Source organism: Microcaecilia unicolor, chromosome 4 (assembly GCF_901765095.1).
Source record: "Microcaecilia unicolor chromosome 4, aMicUni1.1, whole genome shotgun sequence".
Lineage (NCBI taxonomy): Eukaryota > Metazoa > Chordata > Amphibia > Gymnophiona > Siphonopidae > Microcaecilia > Microcaecilia unicolor.
In genome coordinates this window covers 259931356-259947031 of record NC_044034.1, presented here as the reverse complement: position 1 = coordinate 259947031, position 15676 = coordinate 259931356, and the positions used below count along the sequence as shown (strand labels likewise).

General features: G+C 46.0%; 1 protein-coding gene across 1 annotated transcript in view; it reads left to right on the top strand.

Moving 5' to 3' along the window:
• The window catches only part of UXS1 (UDP-glucuronate decarboxylase 1), a 130792-nt gene that overhangs the window by 85798 nt on the left and 29318 nt on the right, over positions 1–15676 (top strand). The window contains 1 exon segment of the mRNA XM_030201461.1: positions 14670–14774. Coding sequence (XP_030057321.1) covers positions 14670–14774 — 105 coding nt within the window.

The following is a 15676-nucleotide window of genomic DNA, read 5'->3' as shown; positions in this document are numbered from 1 at the left end:
TCCAAAGCATAGTTGCCTGGAAGTGACTTAGCGATACTGAAACAGCCCAAAGGAAATTGCATGCAAATGAGATGCACGGAAATTCTGCAAGTGGCTCGGTAGGGAAAGTGCCTAGCAAATGTGCAGAACAGTCTCTTGGCAATCATTGATGATCGGTGCATGCACTTCCACTTTCAAAGCCAGTGGCATACCAAGTGGGGGGCGGTCCACCCGGGGTGCACACCACTGGGGGTGCCACGGCGCGCGCCTGTCGGCTGAGTCCGAGTTCGCTAACTTCGTTCGTTCGTTTGTTCGCTGCAGCTCCCTCTGCCCCGGAACAGGTTACTTCCTGTTCCGGGGCAGAGGGAGCTACAGCGAACGAACGAAGTTAGCGAACTCGGACTCAGCCGACAGGCGCGTGCCGCGGCACCCCCCCCCCCAGCGGCGTGCACCCGGGGTGGGTGTCATTTCGCCGGAGGGGAGGTGTCATTTCGTAGAGGGGGCGCACTGCACCCGGGGGGGGGGGGGTGCATCGGTGATCCGCCCCGGGTGTCATGCAGGCTAGGAACGCCACTGTTCAAAGCTCAGCTTTCCACACCTACAGTGCACACGACCAGCTAAACTCCAAAATGTGTGTATGTGTCAAGCTATAAAATCTTGTTTTTCATTAGAAGGCTATTTCAACATAAAAATGAATAGGGTTCAAAACAAAAAAAATATATTCTCCATTTATTAATCTCGGTACTCTATAGAGAATTACATATCAATAATTAATATGATAAATGTGAAGGTGCTCAGACTCTCTAGCCTGGTTCAGGTAAAAGCTGATGTCAATCATTGCACCAAGTAATCCCTACATAAATTATAATCTATCCATAATCAAATATAAAGCTTCACATAGCTTATTACATGATATTAATCTTAATTATAGAAGACTGCAATCTTAATTCACTGAATTAGGTGGCGTCAAAAGTGCAGTTCCGTAACAAACCCTGGTGAGTTTAATGTAGTTCTCAAAACTCCGATCCCGACATAGTCTATGTTTCGCTAAAGGGATCTTCAGGAAACTGGACTACAAAATAACACTCTAACCATTCCATGTCTATTAAACTTATTCTTCACATTACTCAGTCTTATGTTTTCTTACCAAAGCACATGTTCAAATTCTTGGCTGTAGCTAGGAAGGAGCAAAACAGGTTACTTAGCCTCCCCTGTAAAAAAAAAAAAAAAAGCAACAACCAACAAAAATGCTAGCGCATGTGTGGTTTATTAATCCTTAATTGCTTTATCGCTATTGGTTGCTGCAAAATCTCTTCACACCAATGACCATTTTATTTCTCTGTTTAAACCCCTCGGTTCTACTGTGCTTGGTTGCAGTGACTGACATCTTTAAGAGTTTGGCTTTTAGCTGAATCAGGTTGGAAAGTCTGAGCACATTCACATTTATTCATCATATTAATTACTGTTGACATTTAATTCTCCATAGAGTATTGAGATTAGAAGGCTATTGAAAAACGGTTGCATAAGAAGAACCAGGATCTTTAATAGTTCCTGTTTCCGGTTCAGTTTAATTAGGCTGCAGAGATTGGCAATTTCAATTCTGACTGGTATGATAGACACAAGTATTATAACTTAGAGGGACATCACTCAAAAGAAAACTACCTTGGTTCAGTTTTGTGTGTTTAAAATACAGTGCAATCCACTTAAGTGCAGGGGTCTGGGACCAAAGAAATACATGCAGTTAACCGGAGCGTGCACTTAACCATAGTGACCCAAAGAAGCTTGAAATCCGATAAACAAGTGTATATTATACGTACAGTATACATTTTCCGTTAACTGACGTTAGGCTTTCTTACAGTAATCAGTCATAGTCCTCTGTACACTATTCTGTCTGTGAGTTCCATAGACTAGGTCTGCCAGACGGTAAAAACTGTCATAGCACTGACATCCAGTGGCCTCCAGATAGGCCTGCATGGTGTTGAGACTCGCCAGCACTCTTGCAAAAGTGTTTCCAACTTCTCACTCCCATCCATATTGCAGCAAAGGAGGCTCGTCAGACATTCCTTTGACGTTTTACTTCCTGTAGTTTCGGCTTGTTTGAATGCAAGTGTTTCATCAGGAATCACTCACCAGTAAAGACCGGTTTCATCAGCATTGAAAATGTCATGAGGTGCAAACTCGTTCAAGATGGTAGGAAGAACTGAAACAGCCCAATTTTCAGCACCAAAGTCATCAGCGTCTTGCTTTTCACCATGCTGTTTCTTGAATTTTATGTTGTTCCTCTCCTTCCATCTTTCCAACCATCCTACAGTGGTTTTGAATTCAGTTAGTCCAAGACCTTCAGCTAGCTGATTACTTTCTTCATAAGCAGTGGACCTCTGACAGGAAACTGTTTGCTCCTGGCTTGAGAAAACCACCGAAGAACAGCATCTTCTACATCCTCAGCTTTTCTCGCCCATTTACGTTCCTGTGTGGATATGTATTGGTTTGCCAGGCTTCCAGAAGCTGATCTTTCTGCTTCAAGATATGTGAAATTTACTGGGATTGACACCATATTCTTTAGCAATAGATGCTTGACTTTGTTTTCTAATTTTTTCAGAACTTCTATTCGTTCAGCCAGTTGCATGATGACGACTCCATTATACACTCTAACAACTTTCTTTCACTTAGTCTAACAAATTAACTCTCATTGGTTTCCACCTGTGGCAGGTAACCAATGAGAGTTATGCGATAGAATTCAAATTTATCGTCCCTTTGTCACGTGCCAGTCGGCTTCCATATTCCGAGCGTGCGCTTATATGGAGTCTTTAATACAGAGGGGCAGACTTAAACAATGCATATAAGCGAATCTTGCACTTCTAAACTGAAGTTTGTCCCCATAGAAATTGATAACGCTAAAAATGGGACTGAAGTACGGCATGCAGTTAAACAGAGCATGTGCTTATCCGACATGCACTTAAATGGAGTGCACTGTAGTAGTAGCTTTGTTAGAGTCAGAAATTGGTAACTTCAGGCCTTTTTGATCTGTGTTAGTAGAATTATGGAACCAGAATGGATATGGGTGAATGTTTTCTATGACTTTAATCCAGCAAACTGTATAGTGCAAGCAGACTGCCCCCATCTAATGGCAGCTCCAGAACTGCTGTAAAATTTTGCAAGTTAAAGGTAGGCGCTCCTTTCTGTGCAGTGCACAGGAACATCTTTGTATCGAAGTGCTCATTTTTAATACTAATGAGCTCAGTATAATATGTTTGAATAGGATTATCGGTGGCTGCTATGACGAACAGTAAAAGACGCTGAACCCCTTTGTGCATTAGATGCTAAATAATGTGTGCACTAGATCGGCTAAAATTGGTATAAATCACTTGTTGCCGGCACAAGCTTTGTGCATCGTCCCTGAGAGAGGAAGAAAAGCTTAGGGTGAAAGCTTAGTGGGGGGAGGGAGGGTGCGGTATGAGTGAGGGAGACTGGGGGAGTATGAGAGAAAGAGAGAGACTGATGGAGACCCAGGCTATAATGATTTGTGAAACAGGCAATTGCCTCTTTGATTTACCTACCAAGGCAGTGCTGTCACACAGCCAACAACATGCTTTGGGAATGGAGACTACTTTCTTCTGCCATTGATTTGCAGAGGTATCTTAAGGGACTGACTTAGTAAAGTGTCTTTACCCAGAGACGCAGAATAGGAAAAATGCCTTAGTAAATCAGTATTTCAAAAGAGCTACTGCTGATGTGGGAGAGGTATTCCCCCCCCCCCCCCCCCCCCCCCCCACACACACACATAAATAAATAAATACAAATCAATGAGGCCTCGGCTGTTAGCTTCTAGGTTTTTGAACTGGCTTCTAGATTTAATGAAAATTTGCTGAGGCCTTTAAATATTGGCAAATAGTGGAGTGCTGGAACTGGTGTTTAACATAATTGGAAATGGGAGCAATCAATAAGTTTCATGTTTGTGGATGATATAGAAATATTCAGTTGTTAAGACTCAAGCAGACTGAGGAGCTGTAGAAGGACTTGCCAGACTAGACAATTACGTATTCTCTGATGCCCAATTTATTATTTTCATGCAGTTTTGATTGTGTTAAAGTGAATATCTTTGATTTTTCACAGGTTTGGTAGCATACTGGTTGCAATACAAACTCCACTCTTTAATAGAATTGGATATAATTTGTGTGGGTGTGTTTTTAATGTTCCTCTTGTGCTCTTATTAATGTGCTTAACTCTGTACCATGTACAGGATGTCAGTTTCTGTTCACTTAGAGATTCATTGAAACTTTAACCAGGAGTGCCTAAATAAGAACATAAGCGTTGCCATACTGGGACAGACTAAAGGTCCAAGAAGGCCAGTATCCTTTTTTCCAAGAGTGGCCAGTCCAGGTCACAAGTACCTGGCAGGATCCCAAAACAAGAAGATGTTATGCTGCTTATCCTAGAAATAAGCAGTGGATATTCTCCAAGTACGTTTTAATAATGGCTTATGTACTTTACTTTTAGGAAATTATCTAAACCTTTTTTAAAACCCTGCTAAGTGAATTGCTTTTACCATATTCTCTGGCAACAAATTTGAGTTTAATTACACGTTGTGAAGAAATATTTTTTCCGGTATGTTTTAAATTTATTACTTAGTAACTTCATTGCATGCTCTCTAGTCTTAGTATTTTTGGAAAGAGTAAACAAGCGATTCACGTCTACCTATTCTACTCCACTCAGTATTTTATAGACCTCTATCATATCTCCATTCAGCCTTCTGTTCTCCAAGCTGAAGAGCCCTATCTGCTTTAGCCTTTCCTCATAGAGAAGTCATTCCAACCCCTTTTATCATTTTCGTCACCCTTCTCTGTACCTTTTCTAATTCTTCTATAATCTTTTTTTTTTTTTTTTTTGAGATGCGGTGACCAGAACTGCACACCATGAGGTGAAATGCACCATGAAGCGATAAAAAGGCATTATAACATTGTCCTTTTTGTTTGTCATTCCTACCTAATAATTCCTAACATTCTATTTGCCTTTTTATTTGCTGCCACACCAGTAGCATAGCTACAGGGTGCTCCTCCATTCCTGTCTTGGGTCCACCCACCCCCAACAGTGGTGGCCATCCAGGTGCCTGCGTGTCTGTGCAGTGCACCCCAGCCCCCAACTGTTATGGATGCTTCCGATGCAGGAGTCTCCCCTTCTCCCTCCCCACAGTCCTTGCACCTCGCCTCCGTAGTGGCACCACAGTGATTGAAGCAGGGCAGAGCTGCCTCATAGCCTCGGCCTTCCCTGGAGCATACCCCACCCTCCTCTGATGTAACTCCATTTCCGACTGCCCTCGCAGAAACAGAAAGTTAGATCAGAGTACAGCTAGGCATGTTCTAGAGAAGGCCGAGGCTCCAAGACAGCCCTGCTTCAGACGCTGCGGTGCCACTGTGGAGACAAGGCAGAAAGACTGCGGGGAGGGAGTGGGAGGGGTGCTGGATCCAGTAAATGAGAGAAGTGTTACTCTGCTGGTTTGGACTGGGGAGATGGGAGGGAAAGAAGTGTGCTGGACCTCAAGAAGGTTAGATTGAGAACAGGAGACGGTATGAGCCTATCTAGCCCTTTATATGGACTGAAGCCACCTAAAAGAATAGCAAAAGATTATTACAAATAAGGGACTGCCTATGCATGGTCATCTGTAAAAAGCCTAAAGCTGTTCCAGTTGAGTAGACAGTGCCTTAAAGGGTGGAGGACAAAAGATTTTTTTTTTTTTTACTTATTTGGCAGCTTTTTATTTATTTGAAATCTTCCCATATGTAGATATAAATACCATCAATATAAATATCATGAAATAAAAATTGAATATCAACAGCTTAAAAATTGTAATTGGTAGAAACAGCAGTTACAAATTCTGCATTTTGAGCTCATTTTTCTACACTGTTTCCATATCATCAAGCTGATCAATCCATAGACTGGTGGGTTGTGTCCATCTACCAGCAGGTGGAGATAGAGAGCAAACTTTTGCCTCCCTATATGTGGTCATGTGCTGCCGGAAACTCCTCAGTATGTTCTCTATCTCAGCAGGTGGTGGTCACACACAGCAGCAGCTCTGGCTAGGCCTCCAAGCCTAATCCTTAGGTTTTGTTGAGGCCTGGGGTTGAGGGCTCTTTTGAGCAAGTGCAAACCTGGTGGTGCCAGGTCCCTCCTTTTCTCCCCCCTCCCGCTGGCTCCGTTAAAAAAAAAAAAAAAAAAAAAATTTTAAACGTCTTTAAAGGCGTTTAATTCGACGTTTCTTTAAACGTTCATTGCAGCTACTCACTGGGACACCAGTTCGTTACAGCTCGGAGCGGCAAGCAGGTAATTTTACCTTTTTATAGCGGGCAGGGGGTTCCCCGATTCTTCTCCTCGTGGCAATGGCGTCGGAGGGCGAGGGCGCAAAGGGTCGCTCCCCGGATCGCTGGAGCGCTTCTAGAGGGGATGCGGGGGTTTTACAACCTGATTCGCCCTTGATGGGTGATAGTTTAGTGACCGATGAATGTCCCGGTCGTTCCTCCGGCGTGGCGGTTTTTTCCCGCCATAAACGCCCATCCCCCGCTCCTCGCCTCCGCCATCTTGGCCGGCCACGCGGCTCGGACGGCTTCTTCGGGGCCGCCCTTGAGGTTGGAGACATTAATGCCATGAACGCCCTTAATTTGGGCGACGGCACAAAAGCGGCTAAAGTTAAGCGCCGTTCTTCCCGCGCGGCTCCTTCACGGAGTTTCGCGCCGGACGCCATTTTGGATGCGCAGCATGTCTCTCCCCCGCTATTGCGAGCGCCGGTTGAGAGTGCGTCTAGGGCTGTTGCCCAGGCTGCGGAAGTGCACAGTCTGGGGGGTTTCTCCCCCGAGTTTGTTTTGCTGCTGCATCAGGCTTTCCTCATGCAAAACGCTGCCCCTGCTCCCTCTTCGGATAAAGAGGTTGAGGTTCCCAGAGGTAAACGCCCTCGGGTTGATTTCCAGGCCTTGGAGGACTTTTGTCTCCTCCGATGTAGATGAGGGCAGCGTGTCTGAGGTCTCCCAACGATCCTTTGCGGATTCCTTGGAGGAGATAGATCCCCGCTCGGATGGAGCGGATGACCCCTCTGCAGCGCGGCTTTTTAGCCCAGAGGATTTGCCCAACCTGTTGTTACAGGCCATGGACACTTTGAAGATTTCCTCTCCGGAGGACGTCTCTCCCTCAGCCCCTGTTGGCTCTGCCATTATGCTGGGGACGAAGCGCCCGCATAGAACCTTCCACGTGCATGATGCCATGCACACCTTAATTGCGGCTCAATGGGATGTCCCGGAAACGAGCCTTAAAGTGGCTAGGGCTATGTCCCGCCTCTATCCTTTGGCTGTGAGTGAACGTGAGGCCTATCTGTGGCCTACCGTGGATTCTTTAATCACTGCGGTGACTAAGAAAACGGCGTTGCTGGTGGAAGGTGGCACGGCCCTAAAGGACGCCCAAGACAGAAGATTGGAGGCGGCCTTAAGGTCGTCCTTTGAGGCAGCTGCTTTAAGTTTGCAGGCCTCAGTTTGCGGCTCCTATGTGGCCAGGGCGTGCCGGTCTATGGTGCAGCGGGCTTCCCCCTCGGATCATTCCTTGAGGGCTGATTGGCCGGCCCTGGAATCGGGCTTAGCCTATTTGGCAGACTTGCTGTATGATGTCTGGAGAGCCTCAGCTAAAGGCATGGCTCAGACAGTCTCTGCGCGGCGGTGGCTTTGGCTGAAACATTGGTCTGCTGACCACGCCTCTAAATCCCACCTGGCTAGATTGCCTTTTAAAGGCAAGCTGCTCTTTGGGGTCGAGCTGGACAAAATCGTGACCGATCTCGGCACGTCTAAGGGCAAGAAATTACCAGAGGTCAGGGCTCGGGTTAGTACTCGTCCCGATACCTCCAGAGGACGGTTGCAGGAAGCCCATCGGTACCGCCCCGGGCAAGTCGGGTTCCTCTGCCCCCTCTTCCTTCAAGAGGAATTTCTCCCCCAAGCAGCATTCCTTTCGCAGAGACCGCCGTCCCGGAGGTGCTCCCTCCGGTCCTCCCCCAGGGTCTCGTACCCAATGACGGGGCCTTGGTCCACGCCCCAGTGCAGATTGGAGGACGGCTGTCCTCGTTTCTGGGCGAGTGGACCACTATAACTTCAGACGCGTGGGTGCTGGAAGTCATCAGAGACGGCTACAAACTAGAGTTCTGCCAACCCTTAAGAGACGGGTTTGTACTCTCTCCCTGCAAGTCTCCGGTCAAGCTGTGGTAGTGCAGCAGACCTTGGACAACCTGATCCGCCTGGGTGCGGTCGTTCCGGTGCCAAAAAAATCAGATTGGCAAGGGACGTTACTCCATTTACTTTGTGGTTCCAAAGAAAGGAGGTTCTGTCCGGCCTATCCTCGACCTCAAAGGGGTCAATCGGGCCTGGAAAGTGAGGCACTTTCGCATGGAGACTCTCCGCTCTGTTATAGCGGCAGTGAAGGCAGGAGAGTTCTTGGCTTCCTTGGACATCAAGGAAGCGTACCTGCATATTCCCATCTGGCCTCCTCTCCAACGCTTTCTGCGTTTTACAGTCCTGAGACGACACTTCCAGTTCAGAGCCCTCCCTTTCGGGTTGGCTACTGCTCCGCGGACCTTTTCCAAAGTAATGGGGGTCATAGCGGCCTTCCTGCTAAAGGAAGGAGTACAAGTCCATCCTTATCTGGACGACTGGTTGATCCGAGCCCCCTCTTATGCAGAGTGCGGCAAAGCTATGGACCGGGTAGTTGCTCTTTTGAGCTCCCTGGGATGGATCATCAACTGGAAGAAGAGCCAGCTGCGCCCGACTCAGTCCCTGGTGTATCTGGGAGTTCGATTCGACACCCAAGTGGGCAGAGTGTTCCTGCCAGACAATCGGATTGTCAAGCTTCAGGCTCAGGTGGACTAGTTCCTAGTAGCCTCTCCTATTCGGGCTTGGGACTACGTGCAGCTGTTGGACTCTATGACGGCCACGATGGAAGTAGTGCCCTGGGCCAGGGCTCATATGAGACCACTACAGCTATCTCTGCTGCTGCGCTGGACTCCGATGTCGGAGGATTATGCTGTGCGCCTTCCTGTGGACCCAGCAGTGCGCAAGGCGCTGAGCTGGTGGACGCAGACAGACAAGTTGTCTGCAGGATTGCCTCTGGTGACCCCGGAGTGGATTGTCGTCACGACAGACGCTTCTTTGATGGGCTAGGGAGCCCACTGCTTGGGAAGGACAGCGCAGGGGCTCTAGTCTCCTGCAGAGGCAAGTGGTCTATTAACCTCCTGGAACTCAGAGCCATTCGGTTGGTGTTATTGGAGTTCATCCCGGTACTGGTGTTGAAGCCTGTACGGGTCCTGTCGGACAATGCCACGGCTGTGGCCTATATCAACCGCCAGGGAGGTACCAAGAGCGCCCCTCTAGCCAGGAGGCTATGAGTCTTTGCCAGTGGGCGGAAGCGAACCTGGAGCAGCTTTCAGCGGCCCACATTGCCGGAGTCATGAATGTCAAGGCGGACTTTCTCAGTCGCCATACCTTGGAGCCCGGAGAGTGGCAACTATCTGCTCAGGCGTTCTTGGACATCACGAAGCGCTGGGGCCAGCCGAGCCTAGATCTGATGGCGTCATCGGCCAATGGCCAAGTGCCGCGCTTTTTCAGCAGAGGACGGGACCCTCGATCCCTGGGAGTAGATGCTCTTCTCCAACAGTGGCCGACACAAGAGCTCCTCTATGTGTTCCCGCCCTGGCCCATGTTGGGCAGGGTGCTAGACCGGGTGGCAAAGCATCCCGGCAGGGTAATCCTGGTGGGTCCGGATTGGCCCAGACGTCCCTGGTATGCGGACTTGTTCAGGCTCTCAGTCGACGATCCTCTGCGGCTGTCAGTGGAGCAGGGCCTGTTACATCAGGGTCCCGTGGTGATGGAGTATCCCTCTCCCTTTGGTCTTACGGCCTGGCTATTGAGCGGCAGCGTCTGAGGAAGAAGGGCTTCTCAGACAAGGTCATCGCCACTATGCTGAGAGCGAGGAAGCGCTCTACTTCTACTGCTTACGCCAGGGTTTGGCGTATCTTTGCAGCATGGTGTGAAGCAGGCTCACTTTCTCCCTTCACTGCTCCAATTTCTTCAGTGTTGGCGTTCCTGCAAGAAGGTCTGGAGAAAGGCCTGTCGCTCAGTTCCCTTAAAGTCCAGGTAGCGGCTCTGGCTTGCTTCAGGGGCCGCCTGAAGGGTGCTTCCCTGGCTTCGCAGCCAGATGTGGTGCGCTTTCTCAAGGGAGTTAATCACCTGCGCCCTCCTCTGCACTCAGTGGTGCCTGCGTGGAATCTCAACCTGGTGCTAAGAGCATTGCAGAAGCCGCCTTTGGAACCCTTGTCGAGGGCATCTCTGAAAGACCTGACGTTGAAAGCAGTCTTTTTGGTGGCTATCACTTCAGCCAGAAGAGTTTCCGAGCTCCAGGCGCTCTCATGTCGAGAGCCTTTTCTGCAGTTCACTGAGGCAGGAGTGACTATTCGCACAGTGCCTGCCTTCCTGCCCAAGATTGGTTCTCGCTTCCATGTGAATCAGCAGCTCTGTCTCCCTTCCTTTCGTAGGGAGGACTACCCAGAGGAGTACTCCGCTCTTGAATATCTGGATGTGAGACGAGTCATCATCAGATACTTGGAAGTGACCAATGATTTCCGGAAATCGGATCATCTGTTTGTCCTGTTTGCAGGTCCTCGTAAGGGTCTGCAGGCTGCTAAGCCTACAGTGGCAAGATGGGTCAAGGAAGCCATTGCAGCGGCTTATGTGGCCGCGGGGAAGGTGCCGCCTATCCAGCTGAAGGCTCACTCCACGAGAGCTCAGGCGGCCTCGATGGCAGAGGCCGGATCCGTCTCCTTGGAAGAGATATGCAAGGCGGCAACGTGGGCTTCGGCTCATACATTCTCCAAGCATTACCGTTTGACTGTGGCTGCACGGGCGGAGGCCCGGTTTGGAGCTTCAGTGTTGAGGTCAGGGATTTCTATGTCCCGCCCTGGGTGAGTACTGCTTCGGTACATCCCACCAGTCTATGGATTGATCAGCTTGATGATATGGAAGGTAAAATTATGTATAATCATACCTGATAATTTTCTTTCCATTAATCATAGCTGATCAATCCATAGCCCCTCCCAGATATCTGTACTGTTTATATTCTGGTTGAATTTTAGGTTCAAGTTTAGCCTTCAGTTACTTCAGGAGGACTTCGTGTTCAAGTTCTTCTTTCACTTGGATTCTTCAAGAGTTGAGACGAGTTTGTGTTACAGTGAGCTGCTGCATTCCTCTCCCCTCCGTTTTACGGGGCTGGATTGAGACATAAATTCTGCCGGCACTCCCTCCTGCTTCGTGCGGCTGTAGGGCAGCTTTGTACCCCTCCCGCTTCGGCGGTGTTAGGGTCAGTCAGCTCCTCCCGCGGTTGCGGTTGCAGGATAAGCCAGATCCCCCCGCATCGGCGGGTGTGGTGTCCCTCCCCCGCTCCGCGGGGATGAGCTGGACGGATTCCCCTCCCCCACTTGTGTGGGGATGAGCTGGGTTAATTCCCCTCCCCCGTTTCGGCGGTGGTGAGCTGGGCAGAGTGTCCCTTCGTGGGTGTAATTCTCTAAGTGCTGAGTCCTGCGGATGGAGCTTTGATATCGACATACTGAGGAGTTTCCGGCAGCACATGACCACATTTAGGGAGGCAAAAGTTTGCTCTCTATCTCCACCTGCTGGTAGATGGACACAACCCACCAGTCTATGGATTGATCAGCTATGATTAATGGAAAGAAAATTATCAGGTATGATTATACATAATTTTACCTTCTATACAAGACAGATGGCCAAATTTTAGTGAGGATGCCCTGTTTCCTGATGGGTTCTTCTTAAATCTGCCTTGGGAAGCCTGGTGTTATAAAGATGGAATATATTGAAATTAAATGGAAGTAAAATTAAACGCTCCTTTCATTGGGGTGCATAGAATCACATCTTCACTTCATCTGTTTTGTACAAGTTTACATTTTAGATACTCAAATTGATTATTCAGTTTTGAGCATATTTCATGGACAAGTGGTTTTATAAGTCAAAAATATTTTGTTTCATGCAGATCTCTCATTTGTTTAAACATAACTTGAGGCCCTGTATACTAAGGTGTATCAGTGTTTTTAGCGTGCCTACACTTAGCGCACGCACTAAACATGTAGACGCCTATAGGGATATTATAGGCACTTATATGCTTAATGAACGTTAAAATCGTTAACGCGACTATAACGCTGCTTAGCAAACAGGGCCTTAAATGGGCTATAAGCCCTTAATGCAGGCCATTGCTTTTCTTATATTTTGTTCTTGTGCTGACTTATACTGTGCCAAAACTGAAGACTCATGTCTTCTAAATGGTCGATAATAAAAGCCTGTTTCTTTATTGAAACCTGATTTAAGGTGATATAGACTGGATCCTGGGATATCTGGATTTTCTATTTCCCTATATGCATGTTTTATTGGTGTTAGTGCTGGGGTGGGGGTGGGTAATGTTGATTGACTCTGTTGTATTCCCCCACCCTTCCCCTGATTTACTTGCATTCAGATTGATGGACCTGCTTGGGCAAGAGGTGCTTTATTTTTGTAACAGGTGCAGATGTTCAGAATATTAATATATAGATGCATATGTAAAGTTTGGCTCTTCAACCAGGCTTTTAATGGAAGAAGTAACTAACTTGTTAGTCACACACACACACACAAGGAGTGACTCGGTTTGCTTATACTGCAGCAGGACATGTATTTAACCATCTCTCTGACCTCGTGCAACTTTCTTTAAATCAATCACCTTTCTTTCTGACTCTTCCTACTTTCTTACCTTCCATATGTTACATCTTTGCTTTACCCTTCACTATTGATTATAATGTTCTATTACGTATTGTGTTGGCATTATAAGTAGTATACCATGCCATACTTTGTATTTTTGAATATTTTTACTGCTGTAATTGCCTATTGCTCATGTTTGATCTATTCTTACTGTACACCACCTTGAGTGAATTCCTTCAAAAAGGCAGTAAATAAACCCAAATAAATAAAATATGTGTCCACTTACACATGTATATGCTAGTATGCTGTGCAACTGCTATTCGGTAAAAACCCACCTAATGAACATGGTGCGTCTTTGCAGAATATATTTAAACACTGTGGCTGGAGACACTGTCCCAGAAACTTTTAACATTTCATAGTTATCCAGATTATTTATTGGTTTTATTTTGGGTTAGAAAGTAAACTTGCATTTTGCTTCTTACAGTAGAGAATGCATTTTTATTTCTCCTGTGCCATACTTCTTATAGAGAATGTGATTTCTCAGTGTTAACTTTTCTAATTTTTGGTCCTTTATTCTGTAGTTAGTGAGGGTTTATCTTTGTTCTGTGAGTGACTGAAGTAAGATATTTAAAAATGTTAGTGTTTCCAAAGTTTCCGTAAGTGTGAATGTGGTTTGTGTTGATGCAGAGCAGACTGTTTACTTAGAAATCCATCATAAAGTTCATACTAAGGCATTATTTAGGAGTATACCAAGCAGTACTCATACCTATAAGCCTAGTGCCCCCCCCCCCCCCCCCAAAAAAAAAAATGTCAAGTCTGGCTACGCCTCTGTAAGCTACACACTTTGCACATAATTGTGTGTTGCTGTTGTATTGTCTGTCCTTGATATATATTTTGTGCATGGGGGGAACAGATTCTTATGAACATTTCTACGTCAGTGGCATAAGGAAATTGTAGGGTGTAAATTTCAAGAACAACTTTGGGGAAATATTAAGGTAGATGTGAAGAAATACACTGCTTATTCCTAGTGGTAAGCAGCATGAAATCCATCTCTGGTTTTCTGTAAACTGGATTGGCCACTGTTGGAAACAGAGTAATGGGCTTAACGGAACTTTGTTCTGGCCCAGTATGGTGGTAGTTATTTTCTTAATAAATAAATTGACATAAGGCAAGGGTTCTCCTCCCAATCATTGGGACACACCTAGGGGCCCTTTTACTAAGCCGTGTAAGCGTCTACGCGTGCCCAATGTGTGCCAGTTTGGAGTTACCGCCCAACTACCGCATGGCTTTTGCAGTAATTTCATTTTTGGTGCGCGTCCGATAAACAATTTTTATTTTCTGACTCATGTCCGCTATGCGTGCCAAATGACATTTGATGCATGTAGGTCACTAACGCCTGGTTAATGCGTGAGAACTTACCACGAAGTCAATAACTGGCGGTAAGGTCTCAGTCTCAAAATGGACATGCACCAATTTTTATTCTGCCGCACATCCATTTTCGGAAAAAATTTCATTTTTTGTAGGCGTGTTGAAAAGTGGACCTGCGCGTTCCCAGAACACATGCCCACACTACCACGGGCCATTTTTCAGCGCACCTTAGTAATAGGACCCCTCAGTCAGGTTTTCAGGATACCCACAATGAATATGCACAAAAGAGATTTACTAGGTATGTTCCGAGAGCTGGGTTGAGAACCCTGACATAGAGTAATTATCCATTCTTCTGAATTGCTACAGAAAGATTATGTGTGGCTTTCTTTTAAGACCTCTGTTGGACTTTATATTCCTGATTCCTTAAACAGACATTTTTTTATATTAACTATACATATGTGCTTACTGCTATGTAAATTGATAGATGCTGTCTGTATTGATGTAATACAGCACTTCTCCTTAGTTTTAGTTTATTTTACATTGATTATATGTGCTTTTCATCTATAGTGGATCAAATTTATCATCTGGCATCTCCTGCTTCACCTCCAAATTACATGTATAATCCTATCAAGACACTGAAGACCAACACTATTGGGACGTTAAATATGCTGGGTGAGTTGAAATCATCTGTGTGTGTTTCACAGGCACTGTTTGTTTTTTCTTCTTGGTCCCCCCCCCCCCCCCCCCCCCCCCCCATTCCTGGTTTAGTTTATTATCAGAGAGAAGTTTTATAAGTCAAAATAAAAATAAATATTTTGTTTCATGCAGATCTCTCATTTGTTTAAACATAACTTGAGGCCCTGTTTACTAAGGTGCATTAGTGTTTTTAGCACGCCTACACTTAGCGTATGCGCTAACCATGTAGATGCCTATAGGGATATTGTATTCAATTACTTTCAATATACTCCACCTCAATTATATCCTCATTACTACTAAACATACAGAGGCGCTTTCATAGGATTTTTTCATTATAGCATTCATTTATATCATTTGTCCTAATTTCTCCATAGTTATCTTTAAATTCCAGATTAGTACTTAGCTTTTCAGCCACAGTAGATAGTGTACGGTGGAGACCCAATATCACCGACATAGATCCATGTTTCGCTAGATGCTGTTTCAAGGTAGTCTCCTGCAGAATGAATCAGAAAGGAACACTTAAAACTCATTAGTTTTCAAATGTAGACGCCCCGATGTACGATCTAGTGAGAACTGATCTAACCTATTTTCTTGTCAGTGGTTTTAACATGGCTGCTAAGCATTTCAAAGAAAGCTTATGTAGACGCAGTATCAATGCGTCATCTCCAGGGTCAATCAAACTTCTGGGCTGAACAGCTGATCAGAGTTACTCCTAGCATATGCTATATTAAATAGATAAAGGTGCATAGATAATATTAATTCAGAGGTGTTATCCAATCAATTTCACGGTTAAGGCCAGACGGCTCTACAGAGTTTAAAGTAAAAATCCAGAATTGCTCCCTATAATTCAACAGTTTTTCTAGGGATATTGTAGGCAT